At 44.2% G+C, this 27,088-nt stretch overlaps 1 protein-coding gene across 2 annotated transcripts in view; it reads left to right on the top strand.

Annotated features, from left to right (window-relative positions):
- The first annotated feature begins 2,313 nt into the window (after window positions 1–2,313).
- The window catches only part of LOC126182366 (transcription factor cwo), a 155,772-nt gene continuing 130,997 nt past the window's right edge, over window positions 2,314–27,088 (top strand). For both annotated transcript variants that reach the window (XM_049924844.1, XM_049924843.1), the window contains exon 1: window positions 2,314–2,564. In XM_049924844.1, coding sequence (XP_049780801.1) covers window positions 2,503–2,564 — 62 coding nt within the window. In that variant the 5' untranslated portion in view covers window positions 2,314–2,502. The remainder of the gene's footprint in view (window positions 2,565–27,088) is intronic.

Here is a 27,088-nt window from a genome sequence, read left to right as displayed (position 1 = left end):
CTCAGAGCCATTTGAACCATTTGAACTTAAACCTAACCAACCTAAGGACATCACAAACATCCATGCCCAAGGCAGGATTCGAACCTGCGACGTAGCGGTAGCGCGGTTCCAGACTGTAGCGCCTAGAACCGCTCGGTCACTCCGGCCGGCAATTCATATTACCCCCTCGCTCTGCAACACAAACTGTTATTATATGTAGATAACAATAAATAAGCATAATATGTCTCTTACTTACTCCTGTTAGCACACTCTTGCTTAATCTGACAGGGAGGAGTGCATATTTAGTAGGGAATATTTATATCTGGACCCGCAAATATAAGTGAGAACAGTGTACCAGCTTATAAAGCATGATTTCCCAAAACACCGGACTTTACATTGACGAATGTACGTTAGCTGTATCTTATACCCTGGTCCCGTAGAAAGCTACAGTAAGCTATGGGATCTAACCAAAGACACTGACGTACAAGATGGCTATGATAATGTGCCCCTGAAAGTCTCCTTCCTCCTACTATTGGCGGAATTCTAGCGACAAAAATTACTTCCGTCGCAGGAATTTTTGCTTGTGATCTTCAAGTCGGGAAGCATCTTCAATAAATCACATTGGAAACAATGCCTCTTCTTTCTGATTAAGTGCGACAGTGTAAAGGAGTGTGTAGACGTGTGTTGCACGCAATACACAGCTCAATAGTTACAGGATGATAAAAGAAAAACGGAGGTGTCAGCAGTTACATTACGTCTTCTAAACGCTCTTTTCAGCCTCTCGCGGCAGGGGAAAATACGGAGACAGCGGGAAGGTGGTGTGGCTTGCCGGAGGAGCTACGGGCGTGAGAGGGCGGGGCATGGGGGGGGGGGGGAGGGGGAAAATCAGCGGAGCATGCTGACACAAACGTGACCGGCGCAGGCAGCGCATGCGCAGAAGGCTCCTGGACCCCGCCCACTGGCCGCCTCACGTGTGCCTACATGCTGCCGGCCACTCGCCTCCGTCCACTTCGTGTAGTTCCGGAGTCGAATCCCAGATGGATACAGTGTCTAATTCAGTTTATCTAAGTTCGACTCGTCTGTCATACTGAACAAGGAAAATCCCGAGGCCGATATCAGTGATAACTGCACTTTTTCGTGTCTCTTTTTAACATATCCTTATTTAGCCCTAACTCTTTCTTTGAGCCAATTACCTTTTTTATGCAACGTCTCGTCGACAATATCATCGAATCGAAGCAGTATTCCAGTTCCTTACCGAATTAATTATTACGAGTGGTTTTCAAGAAAACTATAGAAAATCGATATCGAAACTGCAGAACCGACATTTCAACTTCGTACTTTCTGAATAGTAAAAAGTTATTTTTACGCTCTGTCTTAAAACGTCCGTTATTTTCTACATCCATACTTTGCAAACCGCTGTGAAGCGCAGGGCAGGGGATTCAATTGTTCACTAAAAGAGTTGTACGCTTCGGGACTGTCATAAAATTCACCTTGAGGCGTTGGAATAAACGCTAAGAATGGAGCATTGGCGACGGAAGGCAAAATCAGCTTGTGGTCCTGTTAAGCTAATAGATAGGCCCATGTGTTGAAACAAACCATCCCTTTTTTTTTTCAACTTCTGCTACTGAATGTTGATAATGACCGAAGCACATGTATGGCTTTCGAATACACATATTACCAACATGTATGGGCATAGAAGCTACTGAGCTCTAAGTGCCAAGAACGTGGGCCAAGTACCTATCCCCACCCATTGTAATTCAGCTTTAATTTTATGGCTGGCTGATGTTTTGTGGTGCGAGATCAGGAGCAGTCAACACTTCACTAACTATTGAGCGATCTTTGCAAGAAAGCTATCTCTGAAAGCCTCGCTGATGGTGATTTATATACTTATTTATTTATAGATTTACTTGTATATTTATTTATAGATTTTATGGCAAGAATAGCACGGCCTGCGCCTAATAAATCGATTGGCCGCTATAGTATCTTTTACTTTCAGAGCGGGACAATCCATCTTGTTTGCAGAGAGTTCTGTAATTATAAGAAGCGTAGAGTTTTCCGTTGACTTTCACTGGACTAATTCTTCAGCGAATTTTTGCAAATCAGTTACACGCAGTGCGGCTGCACTCAGCGCTTGTGACTGCAACTTCTGCACCTATTGCGGAGAGCGTCTAGAAAAGTCCTTGCCTGCTCGGCGCTGCGGCGTTCTTGGCAACGTGCTGCAGACACTGGCGGCGCGGTCGCGTTGGCTGCCACGTGACCGCTGGGGGCCGGGCACATGGCGATCGTGTGACTCGGTGACGTCACTGCCACCGGCACGTGTGCCAAGGCGTGGAAACAAGTGACTGTTCAGTAGCTCGCGCAGCGCAGCAGTGTTCCTTCTTGGTGGTTGGCGTTATGCAATTGTACCTGTCAAAAGAAGGTTTCAGCAGTTTGTTCGTCGTAAACAGCAGCACATTTCTTGCCACAGCATCAGTTGCCTACATCTGCTACTAGTCCCATGTCAAGGAAATCATTTGATCCACTATGGAGACGCACGGTTACTGGGATGAAACATCAGCGTCTTCTCAACATCTGAAATTTGAAACGTGAGTGCCAACTTCCTATGTTTATTTATTGCGCAGTTAACATTCAGCGCATTGACAAAGCTCTTGCGAGTAACTCTATCAGTGACACGCGCGACGAATCCTTGTTTGTGCATGTGTGTCACATCTTTCGGTCGCACTGTACCTAGTCACGTTTTCCGCAACGTGCTACGCAACGGCTGCAAGTCGTGTCGGTGCAACAATGTTTCTGCGCATTGCAAGCAGTTCTTTTGCATAGTGCTAAGTTAAATTGTGGTAGTTTTATTAAATTATTTGCCTAAATGATATGAATGCTTATGAGGAAGGTCAAGTTTGATTTATTTTGTGGGAAGTAAGTGCGAAGTCAGTGTCAGGTGTGCCACCTGTGAATAGAAAAAAGTGCTGTAAAGCCAAAAGATTAGTTAAGCTACCGTATTCTGCATATAATCTATTGTACTAAATTGTTAGTTTATTTCTCTTTTTTTTGCTGTATTGTGTACGTCCCCTAATTACATAAGATTGACATCGGGTACCTTATTTCAATTAAAATAGAGGATATTTTGTTGTTCATCATGTAAATCTTGTCTGACGTACAGCGGATGGATTCGATTCTTGGCGAATAAGAGGAAGGGGAGGAAGAAGGTTATGTGGTAACGTTTCCACGAGAAAAATTATGACAGTTGTTTCGATTATATACTTTTGTATTCGGGTATATTTGCAACGCAACAGTTATTGATTTGATTAGTACATGTAGAACGTGACGTCAGACTCACGCCCCGATTCGGTTTTTATCATCACGTGAGGGTTTCGCCGCAACGTTCACGTGATAGGGGAATGGTACAAGGTTGTAGGAAGGTCGCATGCCAATAGCGAACGAATTTTTGAAGAGTTTGTGACCGACAGATGTCAGAGGCGTGCTCCTTTTTCAGCTGTGAATAGTAGAATATGTTTGTAGAAAAACTGGAATTTGCAATTTCTGACACGATATGATTGCGAACTCTCTCGTACTGAGAAAAAAATGAAAACTGAAGCAAAACAGTATAATAACTGTTACTTGGCTTTTTAAAACTACTTTTGTTTTTCCGACGTCGAGAAATCATAGACCGATGACAAGGGTTACTCTTTTTTATGTACATTTCGTTGAAATTCTGCAGAAACAGTTAGCCCTATTGGTAAACGCACTTCATTGATATGTTTTTCCCTTGTTGTAGTTCTCGCAATTTGAAGCTGGTGTTTGTTAGTTAATCCTCATGAAGCTTGACCTTTACTGTTGATACTGGTCACGTGCCGAGACCTTGAGTAGTGCGTGAGGGAACCGCTGAAACTAGAGCAGACACCCCTCCGTAACCTTGTTACCCACATTTGCTTTCAGTTCTGTCGACCATTTTTCGTCACTTTAAAATCTGATGGTAACAGGGGTTTCACCATTTTTTTATTATCGCTCACAAATCTTCATATTATGAATACAAATTAAATGTTGTATCGTACCGCCCACAACTTGCTCCGAAAATTTTAGCCGATTTTGGTAATGTTAAGTGCTGTTACAACATTGCTTCTCGGTTGTGCGTTCTACATTCTAAACAAACATCGGTAGTTCTTGCGTGCAAGAAAGTGTGCAGCGAAAACATTTCAAAACGGTAAAGTCATACTTTCTGTATTTCTAATTGGCTTGGCATTTGCTTTACGGATCTTTACTTCTTGCCTATGTTTCCCCTACGGTTTTTTTTTTCCTTCCTGTAGTACGTCATTCATCAAGTTAGCCGAAATGCTCTAGTTTATATTTTCATGCGAGAGAATGTACACAAAATTGTATATTTCGCAAAAATTATGGGTCATTTACTGGACGTGACTTCAGCTGTGAGTTTGTTGCAGATCACAGGGGAAAATTTTGTTCCCAGAGAAAACTTGCTCGATATTGATTGACTGCCACTTCAGTATATATTTCAAACTTGTACCGTACTTCTTGTAAATCAGATCTCTTTCAAGCTAGTTACTTCATTAGCACAATATTACTGTCAGAAACGAATGGTAAACACGACATTCGCAAAAAAATCCTTTGCACGCTTGAGGGAATATTTATGTGGATCCTTATGTATGAAAACAACCACGTCAAAGGTGTTAGTAAAGCTCATTTTCGTGCCTGTTCATATAATTTCTGGCTTACGGTGATTTTAACTTTTGAAATGAGCTGCATCTTTGAGGTGTCAAAGAGCTCATTTCTTACTGACAAATGTGGTACGTAATTTGCTTTGAAGTCAGGGATCTAGGTACCATTTAAGTGGTGGTGATTTATCCTGTATTCGCACTACGTGCCCAGTGATGTGAAGAATGTAATAGATGATAAGACTAATTTGAAACACAAACTGAAATTATATCTGCTTGACAACCCATGTTATTCCATATAAGAATTACTGAATATGTAGCACTGTAAAGTGTATGTATGTGTGAAAAAAATGAACATGTCTTAAGATCGATCTAAAAGATAGCCATGTACGTGATCAGATATTATCGTATTTTTTACTGAGTAAGTACTTTACATCTGTTGATTTACTGACTGACGTGTTCCACAACAAAGGCAAAGAAGCAAACAACTAGCCACGAGTGGTAGGCGCACTGGTTACGTGTTGCATAAAAAGCAATCTTTCACCTATAACACAGAAGGGGAACCTTATAAACTAGCTAACCTTATAAACTAGCTGTAAATCTGCCTGCGTTGTCTGGATCTTCCTCCAGAGGAATCATTTATCTCCACAACAGCCAAACCGAGACTTGAAGACATGAATTTCGCTTGTGGAAGGTCAAATTTTTTTATCATGATCGATTTGTTTTATGAGTTGAACTGCTGGTAAAATGTATTAAGGAATCTACATCAACACGAATACTCTGAAATCACACTTACGTGCCTGGCAGAGAATTCATCGAACCACCTTCACAATAATTCTCTATTATTCCAATCTCGAACAGCGCGCGGAGAAACGAACACTTAGAGCTTTCCGTGCTAGCTCTGCTTTCCCTTATTTTATTGTGATGATCGTTTCTCCCTATGTAGATCGACGTCAACAAAATAGTTTCGCTGTCGGAGGCGGAAGTGGTGATTGAAATTTCGTGAGAAGATTCTGTCGCAACGAAAAATGGTGTCCACCCCAAACCCTGTATCATGTCAGTGATAGTCTCATCCCTATTTGGGGATAATACAAAACGCGCTGGTCTTCTTTGAGCTTTCTCGATGTACTCTGTTAATCCTATCTGGTAAGGATCCTCGATCGCGCAGCAATACTCCAAAAGAGGACGGTCAAGCGTAGTGTAGGCAGTCTCTTCAGTAGATATGTTGCATTTTCTAAGTGTTACGCCAATAAAACGCAGTCTTTGGTTTACCTTACCCACAACATTTTCTGTGTGTTCTTCCCAGTCAGTCTAAGTTGCCCGTAAATTTAATTCCAAGGTATTTAGTTGAATTTGCGGCCTTTAGGTTTGATTGTTTTTTAGTGTAAAGGAAGTTCAACGGATTCCTTTGAGGGGCACATTGCCAATTTTCGCATCAAACAGATATCTTTTCTAAATCGTTTTGTAGTTTGTTTTGATCTTCTGATGACTTTACTAGACGATAAACGACAGCATCGTCTGCAAACAACCTAAGACGGCTGCTCAGATTGTCTCCTAAATCAGCAGAGGGCCTAAACATTACCTTGGGGAACGCCAGAAATCACTTCTGCTTCACTCGATTACTGTTCGTCAATTAATGTAAAACTGTGACTTCTCTGACAGGAAATCACGAATCCAGTCACGTAACTGAGACGATATTCCATAAGCACGTTTTGACAACAAGCCGCTTGTGTGGTACTGTGTCAAAAACCTCCTGGAAATCAAGAAATACGGAATCAATTTGAAATCTATTTTCAGTAGCACTCAACTCTTTGTGTGAGTAAAGAGCTAGTTGTGTTTCACAAGAACGATGTTTTCTAAATCCGTGTTGACTGTGTTCCAATAGACCGTTCTCTTGAAGGTAATTAATAATGTTCGAACACAATATATGTTAGAAAATCCTGCTTCATATCTACGTTTTTATATGGGCCTGTAATTTAGTGGATTACTCCTACTGTCTTTCTTGAATATTGGTGTGACCTGTGCAACGTCCCATTCTGTGGACACTGATCTTTCGCCGAGCGAGCGGTTGTGTACAATTGTTAAGTATGGAGCTATTACTTGAGCATACTCTGAAAGGAACCTAATTGGTATAAAATCTGGACCGGAAGACTTGCTTTTATGAAGTGATTAAAGTTGCTTCACTAGTCCGAGGATATCTCCTTTTAAGTTACTTATGTTGGCAGGTGTTCTTGATTCGAATTCTGCAATATTTACTTCGTCGTCTTTGGTGAAGGAATGTCGGAAGGCTGTTTTTAGTAACTGTTTGGCAGCACTGTCGTCGAAAGTATTTTCATTGCCATCGTGCAGAGAAGGCATGATTGTGTCTTGCTGCTAGGATACCTAGCATACTACCAGAATCTGTTGTAAATAAGCTGCCAGGTTTCGAGACAAAGTTTCGTTGTGGAAACTGTTATAAGCATATCGCAGTGAAGTCCTCACTAAATTTCGAGCTTCTGTAAAAGATCGCCAATCTTTTAGGTTTTGTGTTCGTTAAAATATGGTATGCTTTATTCCTTGCTTCTGCGACAGTGTTCTGCCCCGTTTTGTGTACCAAGAGGGATGAGCTCTGCCGGTTGTTAATTTATTTGGTTTTAAACCTGCCAATTACTGCCGATACTATTTCTTTGAATTCAAGCCACATCTGGTGTACACGTACACGTTAATTTGGAAGAAGTGAAGATTCTCTCACAGAAAGGCCTCAAGTGACTTCTTAGCTGCGTTTTTTAATATGTATATTTTTCATTAATTTTTGGAGGATTGGGGGTTAGAGTATTCAGCCTCGCTACGACAACACCGTGTTCACTAAGCCCTGTATCCGTGTTGGTGTTCCTCAGGATTATTTGTTGCTAAGAGATCAAGTGTGTTTTCACAGCCGTTTACTGTTTGCGTGGGCTCATGAACTAACTGCTACAAATAATTTTCAAAGAATGTGTTAAACACAATTTCGGATGATATTTTGTGTACCCTCGGATTTAAACATGCATTATCGCCAACATATCGAGTGTAAATTAAAGTCACCATCAGCTGTAATTGCATGAGTCAGATGCATGTTTAAATTAAGCACAAGTTTTCTTTGAACCTTTCAGCAATTGTATCATCTGAGTTGGGGGTTCGTCAAAAGGATCCAGTTTATTATTGTATTCAGGTCGCCAAGAAAGACCTCTACACATACTAACGCACAGGAACTACTTCAGTTTCGTTAGAGGATAAATTACTTCTAACAGCAACAAACAAGTCGCCGCCAATTGTGTTTAACCTATTTTTTCTGAACACCGTTAGGTTATCGGTCCTGTCAACTATGCTGCAAATGGTGAGCTCTGCAGGCATCTTGCAAGCAAGACTGGCAGCATTTACCACTTCTGTTAGCCACTCGAAACCAGAGAGAATCTCTTCCGATCCAAAGCGACACACATTATTGGTACTGATGTGAGCCATCAGCTGCAGCTGGCTGCACCCTGGCTCTTTGTTGCATGTGGAAGGACCCGTTCTATATCTGGAATGGGTCCACCCAGTATGCACACAGAGTGCACATTGGCTTTCTTCCGCTCCTTGGCACACTGTACGCGCATTTGGGGCGATGACAGTTCAAACCCACATACGGCCATCCTGATTTAGATTTTCCATGATTTCCCAAAATTGCTTCAGGCAAATGCTGGCATGGTTCCTTTGAAAGGGCACAACTGGCTTCCTTTCCCATCCTTCCCTAATCCGATGGGACCTATGACCTCGCTGTGTGGTCCCCTCCCTGGAATCAACCAACACTCCTTGGCAGCTATGTCCCTAAGTGGTCCCATAACGCGCCTAACGTTGGAACTCCACCTACCAATAATCCCACACTCTGTGATTGCCTCGACCTTGCAGGCTGAGAGCTTCCCTCTGAAACATGACAAGTGACTGCAGCCACAGGCAGTACCCTGAAACCTGTTTGTCGACTAACTGTGGAGGCCGTAATGTATGGCCCCCTGGGAAGTATTTTGCTGCCTGCCACGACCCGAGGTGACTTCCCACTTGACCACGAGTGAGGGGTCAACTTCAGTGCGAGAAGTAACTGGACTTGCCACGAGTGCGGTCTGATCGGCAGACACATATGTGCTGGGCATCCGTTGGGTCTCCACTGCCGGCCCACAAGAGTGATGCCCACCCACTGCAGCCTCAAGCTGTTGCCGGCCGGTGTGGCCGTGCGGTTAAAGGCGCTTCAGTCTGGAACCGCGTGACCGCTACGGTCGCAGGTTCGAATCCTGCCTCGGGCATGGATGTGTGTGATGTCTTTAGGTTAGTTAGGTTTAACTAGTTCTAAGTTCTAGGCGACTGATGACCTCAGAAGTTTAGTCGCATAGTGCTCAGAGCCACAGCCTCAAGCTGTGTAACTGAAGCCATCACAGCGTGGAGCTAAGAATGGAGTGTCACCAACTCGGCTCGTCTCAGCACACAGCAATAACAGTCCCAGACCATGGAAAACTACACTACACAAACAGGAACAATCGACATGTGCTATGGAACTCTACTGTGGACATGGAGGAAAATGCACAACTGTGTCTAATAAATCAGATTAACGCTCAGAGAGTCAGAAACTGAACTATCAAAGCTCTCAGCTGAGGTTAAATAATTGGCACCTGATTAGGTACTTGTAATATATCACAAAATCAGGTTACTTTCCGACGCAAACAAAAACGTGAGAGCTGTATCTCTTAAACGTTAAGTTAACATGCAGAAACTCAAGAAACTAAACTACCAAAGTATACAGCTGAGACTATACAATTCGTTCCTGTTAAGGAACGCATAAAAAGTCCCGAAATGGGTTACTTCCCTGTCGCTGCTGTGCCTCGGCCGGCTGCTGCTGCCTAACTATGGATTATGATGTGCTTCCTCTGTTTGTTGCATTTCCTTTGCAGTTCTGGATAAGCCTGCGTGATGCATTCGAGGTGATGGACGGATCATAGTCAAACACCTCGCTGCTTAACTAGGCGTCTCTGTTGGTGGTACTGACACATTCATGCAGCACTTGGAATACTCAAAGGCGTTTGACCGCTGGGTTCCTCGCTTCCCAACAGAAGACCATAAAGAGCACCGAAGGATCATCTGTGCGGAATTGCTTGCGCGTTACGAGGCTGATCGTGACAATTTTTTGTCTAACAACATCACAGGCGATGAAACATGGGTTCGTCACTACGAGCTGGAAAAATAACTGCAATCCATTGATTGGTGCCGCACCTCTTCTCTTCCGAAGAAAAAGTTCAAAGCCGCACCCTCAGACGGTAATGTCATGGCAACGGTCTCCGGGGACTCTGAAGGGGTTATTCTGTTTGTTGTCCTCTCCTCATGTTGCAATGATCAACTCTGAATTGTATTGAGCTACCCTTAGAAAACTGAAGAAACGATTCCGGAATCTTCGTCGTCACAAAAATGCGAACGAACTTCCCCATGACAACGCAAGGCCTAACGCAAGTCTGCGCACTCGAGTGGAGCTGACAAAACTTCACTGAACCGTTCTCCCTCATCCACCCTACAGCTCGGATCTTGCACATTCCGATTTCCATCTGTTTGGCCCAATGAAGGATGCACTTCGCGGGAAGCACTACTTGGATGACGGGGAAGTTAATGATGTAGCAAAACGTTGGCCCTCCCAGTAAGGTGATGTAAGGCCGTCGCTTTTAACGGAGATGATGTTGAAAAATAGGGTTTTGTAGTCAAAGAGTGGGGAATGATACGGTGTATTGGAATCCTGAAGAAACCTAGCTTACTTTCAGAAAAAAAGTGTGTTGCTTTACTTGTTGAACACCTCTCGTATAACTCAAGGGATCAAAGAAGTCGCGAAACAGAACGGTAATGGGCGCTGTGGAAGGTTTACTTCTTGCTTCTTAAAGTGGTGATGATGACGATAGTAATAATAATAGTAACAATAATAATAATAATACACTAATAATGTCACTGACGCTTCTCAAGCATTACCTGACGCCAGCAGTGAGCACTGACCACCAATTACAACTGGGTCCATTGGCGCCACTAGAAATCCAGACTTCCGGCGTTCGGAAAGAAGAAATAAAAGTTGTGTTCAGTCTTCCTGTGATATGATCATGAAAACTGAAATACTATCTAAATGAACCATTTCGATACTAGAACGCTCTTTCCATTTGTTACTTTACATCATTATTTGCTAACTGAGATTAAATACGTTGAAGTCGTTCCTGATATTTTGGAATCTCATCCTGTCAAGTAGAGTGCAACTAGGAACTGCCGTTAGCAATCTTAATTCTACGTTTTGTATCATTTTGATCTGTCGTTCAGTGAATGTCCTACATTCACATCCAACATCAACATTTTTAGCGCCACTACTTTATCAGTAATGTATCTCTTACCCTATTTTTAAAATGCCGTTTGATTGCGGCACATAGCATTTTTGTAGCTTTGTACTCACGTCATCGTTTGATGTGTATGTAATATCGGATCCAAAAAGTAGTTCAGCTTACTTTATTTCTGTGACTATTTTGCCTTTAAGTCATTCACATCCTCCAAATGTCATTACTTTTCAGAGCACAAGCGAACGAAAGATTACCTGTCTTCTTTCCTCCAGCAGTGCACGGTGTATCGCCCTATAATCCACCCTCCCTCTTTCGCTTCTTGTCCCTCTCCCGCCACTTACCCCTCCGCTTTCAAATTTTATTTTCAATGATCACCCCTGTGCTAGGCGAAGGACGGGGGGGGGGGGGGTCACAGGAAACTCATAGATAGAGAGGGTGAGAAAACGATGCACATTTTTTTACAAAATAATGCTGAAAGACGTTGAAAAACAAGAGTTTATTAACCATCAAATATACTTATTTTTCTAATCATTCCATGCTGCCTCCAACTGTTAATTTTTACTTTTAGTATTGTTAAACAATTTCGGCCATATACCCTTTTCATTATAAAAAGAATATATCTCTTCAGTACACTGATCCTTAAGCTAAAGTACTGACTAAACAGAATATGAATTACACTAGATGAACTAATTTTCTAGATAAATTTGTTAGCTGTTTGATTATCCAAAATCTGCAATGACATATATTATCAATTCAGTCGGAGGTGTTGTTACAAGGAACTTAGCCCCATGTACACAACATATTTACAGTGATGATGATGTTTGGTTTGTGGGGCGTTCAACTGTGCAATTTTTTCACAGTCCAATTTTGTACACAGTCCGATCTAGCTACTGTCACGAATGATGATGATGGTGATGAAATGATGAGGACAACACAAACACCCAGTCCCCGGGAAGAGAAAATCCCTATCCCGGCCGGGAATCGAAACCGGGACACCGTGATCCAGAGGCAGCAACGGCTAGACCACGAGCTGCGGACATATTTATAATAATGACACACACACGCATTGCGGGTATGTCATATACATCTAATAGCGTGGATACAGGGCAAGTAGCAACTTTAATGGCATTGCAGCTCTACAACTTACAATAAAATACACTGACAGAAATGAAATCGGAACACGAAGAAGGAGTTGTACGACATAAACGGAAGTTGGTAGGCGTGTTTCTAAATCTGAAAGATGGCATCTATTAAAATTTCGTGCCAGTCGCATAAGTCAATTAGTTTTGCTTTAAATACTCTCTGTAACGGTCGTGAGCGTTAGTTACGGTAGAGAGTGGTGTTGATGTTAGTCAGCAAATATGCCATTGGCAACGTCTTGCTGAATTTGAATGAGGTCGTGTAATAGGGCTACGAGAAGCTGGATGTTCCTTCTGCGATAATGCAGAAAGTCTTGGCAGGAATGTAGCCACAGTACACGATTGCTTTCAGCGGTGTTCGCGAGAATGCGCGGTCACAAGAAGACCGTGCTCCCTTGGATCATATGGCACTACCGAGAGAATTTTTTTTTTTTTTGTTAATGGTTCAAATGGCTCTGAGCACTATGGGACTTGACACCTGGGGTCATCAGTCCCCTAGAAATTTGAAGTACTTAAACCTGACTAACCTAAGGACATCATACACATCCATGCCCGAGGCAGGATTCAAACCTGCGACCGTAGCGGTCGCGCGGTTCCAGACTGAAGCGCCTAGAACCGCTCGGCCACAGGGGCCGGCCCGAGAGGAAAGAACTCTAGTAGCAATTTGAGCAGCAGCTGACCATAGTGACACAACGAACTGTTAAAAATCAGTTACTTCAAGGACAGCTTGGAGGGAGGTGCCTTGTAGCGTGCATTCCACGATCCCCAAGTTACCGCCATTTGTGACTTCAGGGCTGTCAAACGAGAGTCATTGGAGGGCAGGGAGGAGGCCTGTTGTATTTACTGATGAAAGCTGGTTCTGCCTTGGTGCCAGTGACGGCCGCGAGTTGGTTGGAAGGAGGCCAGCTACGGGCCTGCAACCAGCCTGTCTGTGTTCTAGGTACACTGAACCTACACCTGTTGTTATGGACTGTGGTGCAATTTCTTACGACAGCAGGAGCACTCTAGTGGTTATCCCTGACTGCAAGTCTGTTGATTCGATCTGTTGTGCTGCCGTTCATGAACAGCATTCCAGGGGGTGTTCTCCAACAGGATAACGCTTGCCCGCATACCGCTGTTGTAATCCACATGCTATACAGATTGTCGACATGTTGCCTTGGCCTGCTGGCTCACCATCGGGCATATATGCGACATCAACGGACAACTCTAGCGGCGTCCACTAATTGCTTTAACCTTCCCCGTGTTGACCGACCAGCTGCAAGAGATACGGAACTCCATCCCACAAACTGACATCCAGCACCTGTACGACATAATGCATGCACGTTTGCATGCTTGCGTTCAACATTCTGGCGGTTACACCGCATTTCACATTTGCAATTACTTATCTCTTACACACATTAACCTGTTACCTTGCAATGTCAATCACTTACATATGGTATTGAGACACGTGTCTTCTCGAAATTTCATTACTCAACACTAATTACTTTTTGGTGTTGCGACTTTTTCCGTCAGTGTATGTTATAATATTTTACATCTGCATATTAACAGTTGTGGACGAAAAGGAATAATTTTAAAATACTTAGGAACGGTGGACCCAGGTTCAAAGAAAATCAAACTAATACTACCACTTTGTAATAGGTACCTACTACACACAATGTACTTTATTGAGGGAGCATAGTTTGTACGAGATTTGTACCTATTATTTTTCTGTCAAGCAGATAACGTCCAGATGTATGCGAATGCTTTCTGTATTCACATTTTTACCGGTTTTTGATGCGCAAATGTGACTCGAGATAAATGACGCGAATTGAAAATACAGCGCTATTGCAGTCCTTTAGAACCCAGAGCCATGTGGCATTTTCCGTCGCGAGGTGAATAGCGAAAATCGATAGCGTAGTTGTCATATTTCGCGACAAACTACTCTGGGGATCCATGCTGCTAGTCAGTCTCGTGTTCTGGCTTTCTTTGGACTGATGCTCAGTTGATACTTTTGTCTACATGGCGGGGCAGGGAGCGAGATCGGTTTTATTTTATTTTATTTTATTTTTCTTGGGGGAAGGGGGGGGGGTTTGTTTCCTCTTCCCAGGCCACTCTCGGGGTAAGCCCTTTTTGAGACGTAAGCATGCAAGATGCTTTACGGCAATTATAGTGATACGTTGGGTGCGTTGCTGCAGCTTTTTTTTACGTCTGTGGGATGGAGAGCGTGAGGCTGTTATTGCGCAGCTCAACCGCTTTTCGGTCCAGGTGCTGTAGTCCTGATGTGGCATTGTTTTATTCACTGCGGGCGCCGCGCGGAAAGAGTAAACATTGTGTCGCTTCTTTGCGACATTCGAGTGAGAAATGCGTCTAGAAATCGGCGGAGATGGTAGAAATGCACGAGCTGTCCTTGGCGGCGCTCGCGCCTGGGAGAAAATGTGTCAGTAGGGCGGTCGGTACGGCGCCGACACGCGGTCGGTGGGCCTCGGGAGGACAGGAGGAGGGGCTACACGTGTCAACTGCAGTCTCATGGGCGTGCTTCACAAAGCGAACTGTCCGCTAATGCCGCCCTCGCTGTGTGGGCACAGCGGCAATACGAGTGCTAGGAGAACAGATGCAGATGCTAAGCTTTGCAAACAGCCCCTCCTCTGGCCGAGGGTGTGAAAGGTTTAACAAGTGTTGAGTGTTGTGCACAGATTTCGAATGTCAGAATTACGGGTACGTCCAAAAAAGACAAAGTCGGGAGCGACGAAAAGAGGTAGAAATAAAAACACTTTAGAAGACGTGTAAGATTATTTGTCTGTATAAACCAAGAATACTCAAGATGCAGAAAGGAAGAGACACAAATTAACTTAGCGGAGACCAAAAACTTTTTCTTTATTTGGTCCAGGTATCATACACTCCTGGAAATTGAAATAAAAACACCGTGAATTCATTGTCCCAGGAAGGGGAAACTTTATTGACACATTCCTGGGGTCAGATACATCACATGATCACACTGACAGAACCACAGGCACATAGACACAGGCAACAGAGCATGCACAATGTCGGCACTAGTACAGTGTATATCCACCTTTCGCAGCAATGCAGGCTGCTATTCTCCCATGGAGACGATCGTAGAGATGCTGGATGTAGTCCTGTGGAACGGCTTGCCATGCCATTTCCACCTGGCGCCTCAGTTGGACCAGCGTTCGTGCTGGACGTGCAGACCGCGTGAGACGATGCTTCATCCAGTCCCAAAAATGCTCAATGGGGGACAGATCCGGAGATCTTGCTGGCCAGGGTAGTTGACTTACATCTTCTAGAGCACGTTGGGTGGCACGGGATACATGCGGACGTGCATTGTCCTGTTGGAACAGCAAGTTCCCTTGCCGGTCTAGGAATGGTAGAACGATGGGTTCGATGACGGTTTGGATGTACCGTGCACTATTCAGTGTCCCCTCGACGATCACCAGTGGTGTACGCCCAGTGTAGGAGATCGCTCCCCACACCATGATGCCGGGTGTTGGCCCTGTGTGCCTCGGTCGTATGCAGTCCTGATTGTGGCGCTCACCTGCACGGCGCCAAACACGCATACGACCATCATTGGCACCAAGGCAGAAGCGACTCTCATCGCTGAAGACGACACGTCTCCATTCGTCCCTCCATTCACGCCTGTCGCGACACCACTGGAGGCGGGCTGTACGATGTTGGGGCGTGAGCGGAAGACGGCCTAACGGTGTGCGGGACCGTAGCCCAGCTTCATGGAGACGGTTGCGAATGGTCCTCGCCGATACCCCAGGAGCAACAGTGTCCCTAATTTGCTGGGAAGTGGCGGTGCGGTCCCCTACGGCACTGCGTAGGATCCTACGGTCTTGGCGTGCATCCGTGCGTCGCTGCGGCCCGGTCCCAGGTCGACGGGCACGTGCACCTTCCGCCGACCACTGGCGACAACATCGATGTACTGTGGAGACCTCACGCCCCACGTGTTGAGCAATTCGGCGGTACGTCCACCCGGCCTCCCGCATGCCCACTATACGCCCTCGCTCAAAGTCCGTCAACTGCACATACGGTTCACGTCCACGCTGTCGCGGCATGCTACCAGTGTTAAAGACTGCGATGGAGCTCCGTATGCCACGGCAAACTGGCTGACACTGACGGCGGCGGTGCACAAATGCTGCGCAGCTAGCGCCATTCGACGGCCAACACCGCGGTTCCTGGTGTGTCCGCTGTGCCGTGCGTGTGATCATTGCTTGTACAGCCCTCTCGCAGTGTCCGGAGCAAGTATGGTGGGTCTGACACACCGGTGTCAATGTGTTCTTTTTTCCATTTCCAGGAGTGTATATTGGCTTTGAAATTAAGAAGTAGTTTCTGCAGTTGCAAATTGGGAGCACATGGAAATGAACCCTAAGCAGTGGGAAACTACACACTGAGGTGACAAGTCATCGGACACCTCCCAAAATTGTGTCGCACCTGCTTTTGCCCGACGCAGTGCAGCAACTCGACGTGGTATGGACTCAACAAGTCGTTGGAAATCCCCTGCAGGTATATTGAGTCATGCTGCCTCAATAGCCGCCCATAATTGCAAAGGTGTTCCCGGTGCAGGATTTTGTGCACGAACTGACCTCTCGACTATATCGCATTTAAATGTTCGATGGCATTCATGTCGGCCGATCTGGAGAGCCAAACCATTCGCTCATTCATAAAAATTCCATCGTTGTTTGGAAACATGAATGGCTGCAAGTAGGCGAACATAAACATTCCAGTCATGATCGGTTCAGTTGGACCAGAGGATCCAGTCCATTCCATGTTAAGACAGTCCACATCATTATGGAGCATCTCCAGTTTGCTCAGTGCGTTGTTGAGAACCTGGGTCCATCTTTTCGTGGGGTCTGCGCCACACTGGAACCCTACTATCAGCTTTTACCAACTGAAATCTGGACTCAACTGATCAGCCGTCTAGGGTCCAACCGATATGGTCACGAACCCAGGACAGGCCCTGCAGGCAATTGTTGTGCTGTTATCAAAGGCACTCGCGTCGATCGTCTGCTACCATAGCCCATTAACGCCAAATTTCGTCGCATTGTCCTAATTGATATGCTCACGGTACGTCCCACATTGATTTACGCGTGTATTTCACGCAGTGTTGCTTGTCTCTTAGCGTTGACAGCTCTACGCAAACGCCGCTGCCTAAGTAAAGGCCGTCGGCCACTACGTCGTCGGTGGTGAGAGGTAACGCCTGAAATCTGATATTATCGTCACTCTGTCAATCTCGGAATACTGAATTCCCTCACGATTTTCGAAATGGAACGTCCTACGCGTCTGGTTCCAATTACCATTCTGCATTCAGATTGTGTCTATTCCCTTCGCGCGGCCGTAATAACTAACATAAGAAACCTTTTCACATGAATCACCTGAGTACAAATGATAGCTCCGCGAATGCTCAGCTCTTTTAGTATACGCGATACTACAGCCATCTGTATACGTGCATACCGCCATCCCATGATTTTTGTCATCTCACTGTACACATCCTTGTCACTTTCATGATCAACGTGCCACAAAGGAAAGGTAAGGTAAAAAGTAAAATTGGCATTGTGTGGTTTGAATACACAGTGCTGTGTTATGCAGGGTTCTTTTGAAGGTGGTCTGACGTAGCCTTCCTTCGACATTTGAACTGACTTCCGCAGCCAGTTATAGAGGGACCTACGGTTTTAAGGCGGGCTCCGAACTGCTACGCAACATGACATTTTACACATTAACGAATACTGCCAGAGCTGAAGGATTCTTGAGTGACAGACTGGACTGGGGTTCGAATCCGCTTTGTAGTCTGGCACTTTACCTCTGAGCCAGCGAAGTTTGAATCACGAAAAAGATAGAGATTGACGTAACTTAGTAATTGATCCTTGGTTGCTCAGTGCTTAAATGTGAGACTAATAGTCCAAAGATGTGGAATTGAAACCCCAATCGGCCCTTGGATTTTTATGTTACGTACCGCCTCTTCATCCCTGGAAAACATATGTTAACTGGAAAAATGTCAATTTGCACCATGGCCCGGAATCATCCTGCAACTGGCATATGTGCCCAATGGAACACCGTCTTCAATAAGATCGCGCCCAGAAAAGCTCAACGGTGCTCATACTAATCGGTGGCTGGAAGACGGCTTTATATTTTTCATTCTTAGAAAACTTCCCAGCTAAGAATCCCAAGCGTCTTTATTTTACACTAGGAACCCTACGTTCTTGGCAATTCGTTTCCTCTCAAAAAAGAATCGCTTCGTACTGAGAATTTTCAGTCTTGTTACGCAGCTTGACAGAAAGCGCTTTTCTTCCTCGGTTTGCCTATTCGTAAGAAAGGAAATTGACATTAACATTTTTAACATTAGGAATAAACATCCCGCTGCCTCCGAGGTCATTAGATACTCGCAGTTCGCTCACGTCTTCTCAACAGACAAATGGGTATTTGACTGTAGGACGGCTGTTGGTGGTGAGAGTGAGAGTGAGAGTATACTGCTCGGAAAATAGACGTAATAGAACGGCCTTGAGACGTCAGTTACTGGATGAAATGAGGTGAAGGTCCATTGATGGATAAGATTCATACTGAAAGGAGATATCCAGATGGTTAAATTTAATGCTATCTGTAGGTCGTAAACTGTATTCACAATTACTAATTGCAAGTTTCGCACCCAAATGGTTCAAATGGCTCTGAGCACTATGGGACTTAACATCTTAGGTCATCAGTCCCCTAGAACTTAGAACTACTAAACCTAACTAACCTAAGGACATCACATACATCCATGCCCGAGGCAGGATTCGAACCTGCGACCGTAGCAGTCCCGCGGTTCCGGACTGCAGCGCCTAGAACCGCACGGCCACCGCGGCCGGCTTTCGCACCCAGAAAGTTACTGTCTAAGATGGTCAGTGGCTACAAAGGGGCCAAGTGACCGATGATTGTTGCTATGCACTTGCAGGAATAGGTGGCGACCTCCATTCCAACTCGTTGCAGCCATCCCAGGAGTGATACAGCGAGTACTGCGGTCAGCATGCTTCATAAACACAGGACGCGCGTTAGGCGACCAGACCACATGTGCAGTGCTCTGCTTTTACCCTAGGAAATAGTGTTTTCAGTTTGTCTGTAGCTGTGTTCAGTGGATTTCGGATTAAAGCAGGGTCGTTCTCTTCACGAATGAGCCTTAGTTCAGCTTCCAAAGTGGGAGAAAATGTATTGCAAATTGGCGAGTACTTAGAAACCATTTCAAGCGGTAAAATATATCCCTTCAGACGTAGCTGTGTTTATGTATACGGTGCTATTTCCATAGGTGGTTGCAGAGATCTCCATTTGGAAGTGTAGCAGCGCAGGTCTGTAGGAATGACATCATTGACTCCTATGTCCGCTTTTGTGCCCGTGCAATAGGTTCGACTTCAGACTACAAGACGACAACACTAGACAACAAAGGGTCTCGTGGACTAATACTTCCAAGAGCAAACAACTCGTCGCCCGGAAGGGTCAGCTTGATTTCCGGATGGGGATGGCATAGAACATGTTTGGGTGGTGGTGCTGCTAGCAGTTCTTCTACCAAGTCCCATGCCGCTCTGAGAGCAGCTTTGCAAGAAAGATGGCGTTCGCTTCCAAAGGATCTCATAGACACCATCGTTAATTACTTCACACACCTCAGAATGTGCTGTTTTGCTGCTCGAGGTAAAGATGACCCCTCTTATAGACGCTACTTGGGCTACAACAAACTGACACATCAATTTTGTACATTTGAAAACGTAGATTCTTTGTCTGTTGCTCTGTTGTCTTGTTTTACTTGCTCAGTGTCGTATGTTCTACTCTTCGGCCAAACGTCATCGCTTTCTCAACCTTTATTGTTCCTTCGTTTATCGAAATCAGTGTAATACCACACACTACAATCCTCACCCGGGGATTGAACGAAAGCTTCCACTTGAATTATGACCTACACTGGGTGTCCTGCTACTTTGCGCTGTTGGCCGTTAAAACAGCAACACTATGAAGTCGGTATGCAGCAAACGTCAAACTGGAATGAAATGTATTACATGTTGGGATAAGCAAATGATTAATATCTCAACGAAACCCGCGCAAAGTAGAATGAGTTACCCCATCTACATTCTGTGTACATATAAGAAAAGACGATGCAGCTAATTTCTCATTTACGATACGCCTTTGAATGTTGGTTGTTTGTAAAAGGTCGTGTTATGCTTCGTGTAAAAAGGCAAACATCTGCCAGCACCTGACGGTTTTCGACGTCAGGGCTGGCGACTTCCGAGGCTGCGGCAGCAGACAGTGGTGCTTTCAACGACAGCTTCGGGCACAGAAGTGGCACCACGTCGTCGTCTCTGCAGACGTCCCGGTTCTGAGTGCAGTATCACCAGGGACGTATCCATGAATGGACGCTCCATGAAGAACGGACGTTGCCATATTGCATTCGTCACCGATGGACGGGTTTGCACCTAGCCTGATGATATGTGGGCCCATTGGGTACACAACACGGTCAGCTCTGGTTCACGAAGCCGGTAATTTGGACAGCGGATGTTGTATTTATCACATGGTAAGGTCGTTGTCCTGTTTTCGAGGTCTCCATTACTTTACTTTTCAGCAAGATATCGCAAGACGGCATGTTGTCAGTGCTGTCTTGGCAGGGGTTGCCAGGTGTCCGGCTGTCGCAGGACATGTCCGGCCTTAACGGTTTTGTCCAGACAAGTATATACGAGTCCGGCTTTTGTTAGCCTTTTTAGCGCAGAAGTAGAGAACGCATAACTAAGGTCTGTTCCAAGCTAATGACGTAAACACGAGTGATAAGTGTAAGGAGGAATAAAGGAGGTACACCGTAAGAATACACAGGGTGACCCAGGAGGAATGGTTAATATTGAGTGATACGACAGGAATGATCGTTCGAAGCAAAAGGTCTAGTAAACATGGACTTTAAAAGGCATATCTGAAGAGCTATGAGCACCTCTTCATCTTCCATACTGTTAAGCAAATCTCTTCTACTGCACGCTCACTGACTTTCTTACTTTAAGAGTGACAGGATGGACCGAAAACAGAAACGAAACCTTCACTTAACACGGGCTCTAAAGTGTATATGTTAAGAACTATGAGCCGTGTTCATCCTCGCTGTCGAACTCATCTCTGCTACTGAGCATGTGTTCATAGTTCTTAAGGTATGCACTTTAGAGCCCATGTTTGCTAGTCAATGTTTTCTTGTTTTGGTCCATACTTCCTCCTCCCAAATAAGGAAAGCAGAAAGTTGCGGTAGAAGAGATTTGTTTCACAGTATTTAAGATGAAGAAGTGCTCATAGCTTTTAAGATACCGGTATGCATTTTAGAGCGCTTGTTTACTAGAATCTTTTGCTTCGAATGGTCGTTCCTGTCATATCCCTGAATATTGACCATCCTTCCTGGGACGCCCTGTATGCATATACCAACCAGTACCACTTTTGTCTGTGTTCTAAGTTTTTCTTCGTAGGCCGAACGAGCCTCACACAGAATGTCACGACCACAAAAGGGGCAGAGCGAGCGAGACAAAGTACAAGGGCGTGCTGAAAAGTAACGCCTCCGAATATTTGTGTGAAAACTCTTTAAGCTTTTTAAACAAAATAAACGTTATTACGAGTAACATTCTACATCCTTTTTTCTTCATGTCTACATATTTATTTCTCGACATAGTCCTCCTGGCGACGAACACATTTGTGCCAACTAGAGACCAGTTTGTTGATACCGTCACAGTAGAATGTTGGACATTGTTGACGAAGCCACAACCTCAGCTCTGGTGGTGGTGGTGGTGGTGGTGGTGGTGGTGGTGATAAGTTCCTATGGGACCAAACTGCTGAGGTCATCGGTCCCTAGGCTTACACACTATTTAATCTAACTTTAACTTACGCTAAGAACAACACACACGCCCACGCCCGAGGGAGGACTCGAGCCTCCGATGGGGGGAGCCGCGCGAACCGTGTCAAGCCGCCCTAGACCACGCGGCAACCTCAACTCTGCTTGCACCGTTTCATCGCCATCAAAGTGAGGTCCTCGAAGGCGTTCTTCAAATTTTGGGAACAGTTGAAAATCGATGCTCCTTGTATCTCTTCGGATTCGAAACTCTATTATAGCACGCTTTTTATCACTAACCGATAAATTACCTTACTCACCGCTATGTTACACTCTATAATTCGGAGCTCTTGTAAACACGAAGAATAAAGATGTAAAATTATAATAAGGCTTGTTTTATTTAAAAAGCTTAAAGAGTTGTCAGATAAAAATCGGATGCGATACTTTCAGTACGCCCTCGTAGAATGTACCGGTCAGCCAATGGTAATTTCCCCCACACGCCACACTCGCGCGTCGTTTCTACCGATGTTGAGGGACACGAATGCGCAAGACAGTCTGCGCTGCATCTTCGCTGGGAAAGGCTGTTTGCAGATTTCCTTTTTTTCTTTTTTTTTTAGTTTGAGCACATTTAAGTTTGATCTCAAAAAACCTGCAGTAACTGATTATTAAGAAACGACTAAAAACAGCCAGCTGACTCCATTTAAAATAGGTAGCCCAGCTTTTAGAACAGAATGAGTGGCTAAATATAACGCCAAGGCCGGTTTTGTGTTTTTGGACCTGACGATGCTAGTATGACCTACCTCGTAACGGAGGTCGTTGGACTGCTGCCATGGTCAACACTTACCCCAGATATCTCAGCCATTGGAAACATCTGGCCATGGGTTGCCGAGATACTGAAATGCCACTACTCTACCATAGAGCTGAAGGAGCATGAAATGTCGTGTCCATATGTCATCAAGCTTAGTTCTACTCGATGAATATTGCTCGTCAGTGTGGCATCCGCACCATACAGTACTTATAGAGGAAATAGAGAAAATACAAAGAAGAGCAGCGCGTTTCGTTACAGCTTCATTTAGTTAGTAAGCTCGATGGCGTCACAGAGACGATCAACCAACTCCAGCGGCAGACGCTGCGAGGGAGGCGTTTTACATCACGATGTTGTTTAAAGTTCCGAGAACGTACGTTCCAAGATGAGTCAACAGACATAATATTGCTTCCTCCTACGTATAACTCGCGAAAAGGCCACGAAGATAAATTTAGAGAGGCTCGAGCCCGCGCGGAGGCTTACTGGCAATCTTTCTTCCCGCGAACTGTTCGTGTCTGGAACAGGAAAGCAGAGGACGAGAGAGTGACAGTGGTACACAACACAGGTAAATAGAGTTTACTGTACTACATTTTGCACTCTTTATACCCAAATATAATCATGTATTCTTCCTACTGTAACTGTATATGCGGAATAAGTGCAATTTTGTTATATGTTGTCCTTAGTATTGTAATCTTACTGGTCAGCCGTGTACTCACAGCTTATTAGGTTATCTTGTTTCAGCCAGTTTATTAATTATTGTAGCCACGCGCTCACTGACCTCATTGTAACTCGAAGTTTCATGCGAACATAATTACGCTGCATATTTTTAACTGTTCCTGAAGTGAATGCAAGAAGTACCGCAAGTAATCTTGAGAAGGTTACGCCAAGGCGGGCTCGAAAACAAGAGCGTTTCACGGTACGGCTCACACAAAATTATCTCTGATAAGACTGTATCGTCCACTCCGTCAGACGTGTTGGATTGGTACTAGCAGAAGCTTTCGTCATCCGACAGAATTAGTGGCGATACTGTACACACTCAGAAGTAGCGTAGAACTACACGCTGGGCATTCACCAATCGGGTCTGTTTGTCGTGGCTTGCAGCCTGTAATATCTAGCCTAATGACCCAAGCATAAGGGGCAGTCAAATGAAAACGAAAGATCTTATAATTAAATGTTTCCTTGAGACGTTTAAGTCTCTTTTTATTATCTAAGATAATGATCGAAGTAGACGAATGAATTAAAATTCGTTTTTTTTTTCATTTTGTTCGTTGTTGATCGTTGTGTTTGGTCGTTGCGGACGTCACATGACACCAGTACACGTTCTTTTTTTTTAAATCCTTCCTTTTTTTTTTTTTTTTTTTTTTTTTTTTTTTTTTTTTTTTTTTTTTTTTTTACTACAGAGGCCAATCAGCTCTCTGACCGAACACGCTGAGCTACCGTGCCGGCTCCCTTACACCACCACAGCACGATGGTCAACATTGCTGCACAAAGTACCTAAGCGTAGTGCCCTCCTCAAAAAAAAAACTTCAATTCATTTTTCCCTTACATATTGTCACTACTGCCAGGGCTCTCCGATATTGACAAGCACCCCAGCACTGGACGTAAAGGGACGTCCTTGTACCATTGATGATCTTATAGATCATTAATTAAATGTTTCCCTAAGACATTTAAGTCTCTTTTTATTATCTACGATAATGATCGAAGATGTGGTGGTGTAATGGTGAACATTTATGCCTAGCAAGCAAGAAGACCTGGGTTCGAGTCCCGGCCGCAGCACTAATTTTAATTCATTTCATCTGCTTCGATCATTATCCCAGAAAACGAAAGAGATGGAAAAAGTAAGTAAACTGTTTATTATTTCAAGAGTAATCGCCACAATTGTTAATACATTTATCCCACTATGAGGCAAGCCAATCAGTGGCTTAATGGAAAAATGTTTGCGGTTGCCTACGGAACCAAGATTGTACCCAGCCGTGCACCTCTTTCTCCGCAGGGTTCCAAAAATATGCAAATCACAGGGGGAGAGATCGGGACTGTAAGGAGGATATGTAAGGGATTTCCAGTGAAACTCCTGCAGTCTAATCGAAACACCCTTGCCATCATGCGGATCCAATGTCTCCTCATGCGATTTCCATATTTTTGGAGCCCTGAAGAAAGACATTTGTCTACGTCGATTTGGTTCGGACGAAGAGGTGTACGCCTAAATAAAATCATGGTTCCGTATGCAACTTCAAACATTCTTCCAATGAAGGCACTGGCCGTCTTGTCTGACAGTAGGATAAGTGTATTAACAGTAATGGTGATTACTTTAGAAATAATAAATAATTTACTTACTTTTATCTGTTTGTCTCGTTTTCATTTGACTGCCTCTTATAGATTGCCTTCTTCCTGAATCCCGCAGATATAATTTTGTGACGCATGCTGAATGGTAATATGAAAGAAAAAACAGAAGAAACAAACTTAATACTTTCATTTGCCTCCAAACTAATCATCTTTGGCAACTATACTCTTTTGACGTTTACAAAACTGATAGAAGCAGTGTGCGCTTCATCTTTTTTAATCTATCTCACTGTTGAAGTCATATATGTTTCGGTATTGGTATATCTTCAAAAGCAAGCTTTTCATTATTCCCTCGGTGTGAGGCAACACCAAGAAATCTGCGGGCACCAGATCAGGAGAGCACGCTGCATGCTCGAGAACCGTTACACGGCACTTGGCCAACAAGCTGTGTGAAAGTTGGCATCTTGTCTAATGTGCCTCCTTTCAAGATGGTTTATATTTCGTTTGTGTTTTAAAATCGATTACAACCTTTTTGACTGGAACATTCAATCCAAACTTCCACTCATAGCAATCTGAGAAATAATTAATACCCAACAACCTTATGTGAATAAGAGAATAAGAAATAATTTTATTATGGGTTTCTGTAAAACTGGTTGAAGCCGTGTGCGCTTCATCCTTTTTTAATCTATCTCACCGTTGAAGTCTTATATCTTTGGGTATTGGTATATCTTCAAAAGCATGCTTTTCATTATTCAGCCAAACAGTTTGTGAGTAGATTCTTTCGAAACGTACGAATTCCCACTTTGGATACTTTGCGTGACGTCTTAAAAAATGGGCCTGTAACTGTGTCAGTTGGCCTTATGTATAAAATTCGTCCGGTTTCACTTTTATGCCAAATAGTGTTATTTATACTGTTTTTTTAATTATGTTGAGTCGGGGGAACTTTTAGCTTATGTGCGGTTTATCACCACCGAAGGTCATCCAAGGCAAGAAATCTGGTTCATGACCTGCGAGTAAAGAAAAGGGTGGCTCGAGTCAAACGTCAGTGAATTAGTCATGAACGTAATCAACGTTAAGGAGGAACCAAATCCGCAACAGTGGATGATAACTTTTAGAAAGTGAACAGTATGTTAGTGAACAGTGTGTGAAATGATGACTCCACAGGAAGATCAGAAGGAAGAGTATAGAACAGTTTACACTAATGACTGATCGTGAGAAAGTTCTCTACAAGGAGGATGCATTATTGTGATTAATTCTGACTAAAAGCGACTTCGGAAACCATTTTTAGATCTTCCTGTGCGTAAATGAAGGTGATCCACCTAGTGCTGGAAAAGAAACAGCACTCAAAGCGGTGGGGTGTACGTTGGTAGACAAGAGAGAATTTAGTCCTAATTGGTTTTCTTAAAAAAAGAAAAGAAACAAAAAACAGAGAGTGAGGGACGGAGAGACGTGTGTTGACAGTAGAATGTACTCGTTTATTACTCATCGGCTAAAACGGTGCTCCATGCACTTACCAGGTAGCCTACCTAACGCTTCCAGGGACAGTGAAAACCTTATTTTCAGTATGTCATACACTATGTGATCAAAAGTATCCGGACACCTGGCTGAAAATGACTTAAAAGTTCGTGACGCCCTCCATCGGTAATGCTGGTATTGCCCTTGATGACAGCTTGCATCTCGAGGGCATACATTCAATCAGGTGCTGGAAGGTTTCTTGGGGAATGGCAGCCCATTTTTCATGGTGCGCTGCACTAAGGAGAGGTATCGATGTCGGTCGGTGATGCCTGGCACGAAGTCAGCGTTACTAAACATCCCAAAGGTGTTCTATAAGATTCAGGTCAGGACTCTGTGCAGGCCATTCCATTACAGTGATTTTATTGTCATGTAACCACTACGCCGCGGGCCGTGCATTATGAACAGTTGCTGGATTGTGTTGAAAGATGCAGTCGCCATCCCCGAATTGCTCTTCAATAGTGGGAAGCAAGAAGGTGCTTAAAACATCAGTGTGGGCCTGTGATGTGATAGTGCCACGCAAAATAACTAGGGATGCAAGCCCCCTTCATGAAAAAAACGACCACACCATA

Source organism: Schistocerca cancellata, chromosome 1, assembly GCF_023864275.1.
Source record: "Schistocerca cancellata isolate TAMUIC-IGC-003103 chromosome 1, iqSchCanc2.1, whole genome shotgun sequence".
NCBI classification, from domain to species: Eukaryota; Metazoa; Arthropoda; class Insecta; order Orthoptera; family Acrididae; genus Schistocerca; species Schistocerca cancellata.
This window is presented reverse-complemented; position numbering and strand designations above follow the sequence as displayed.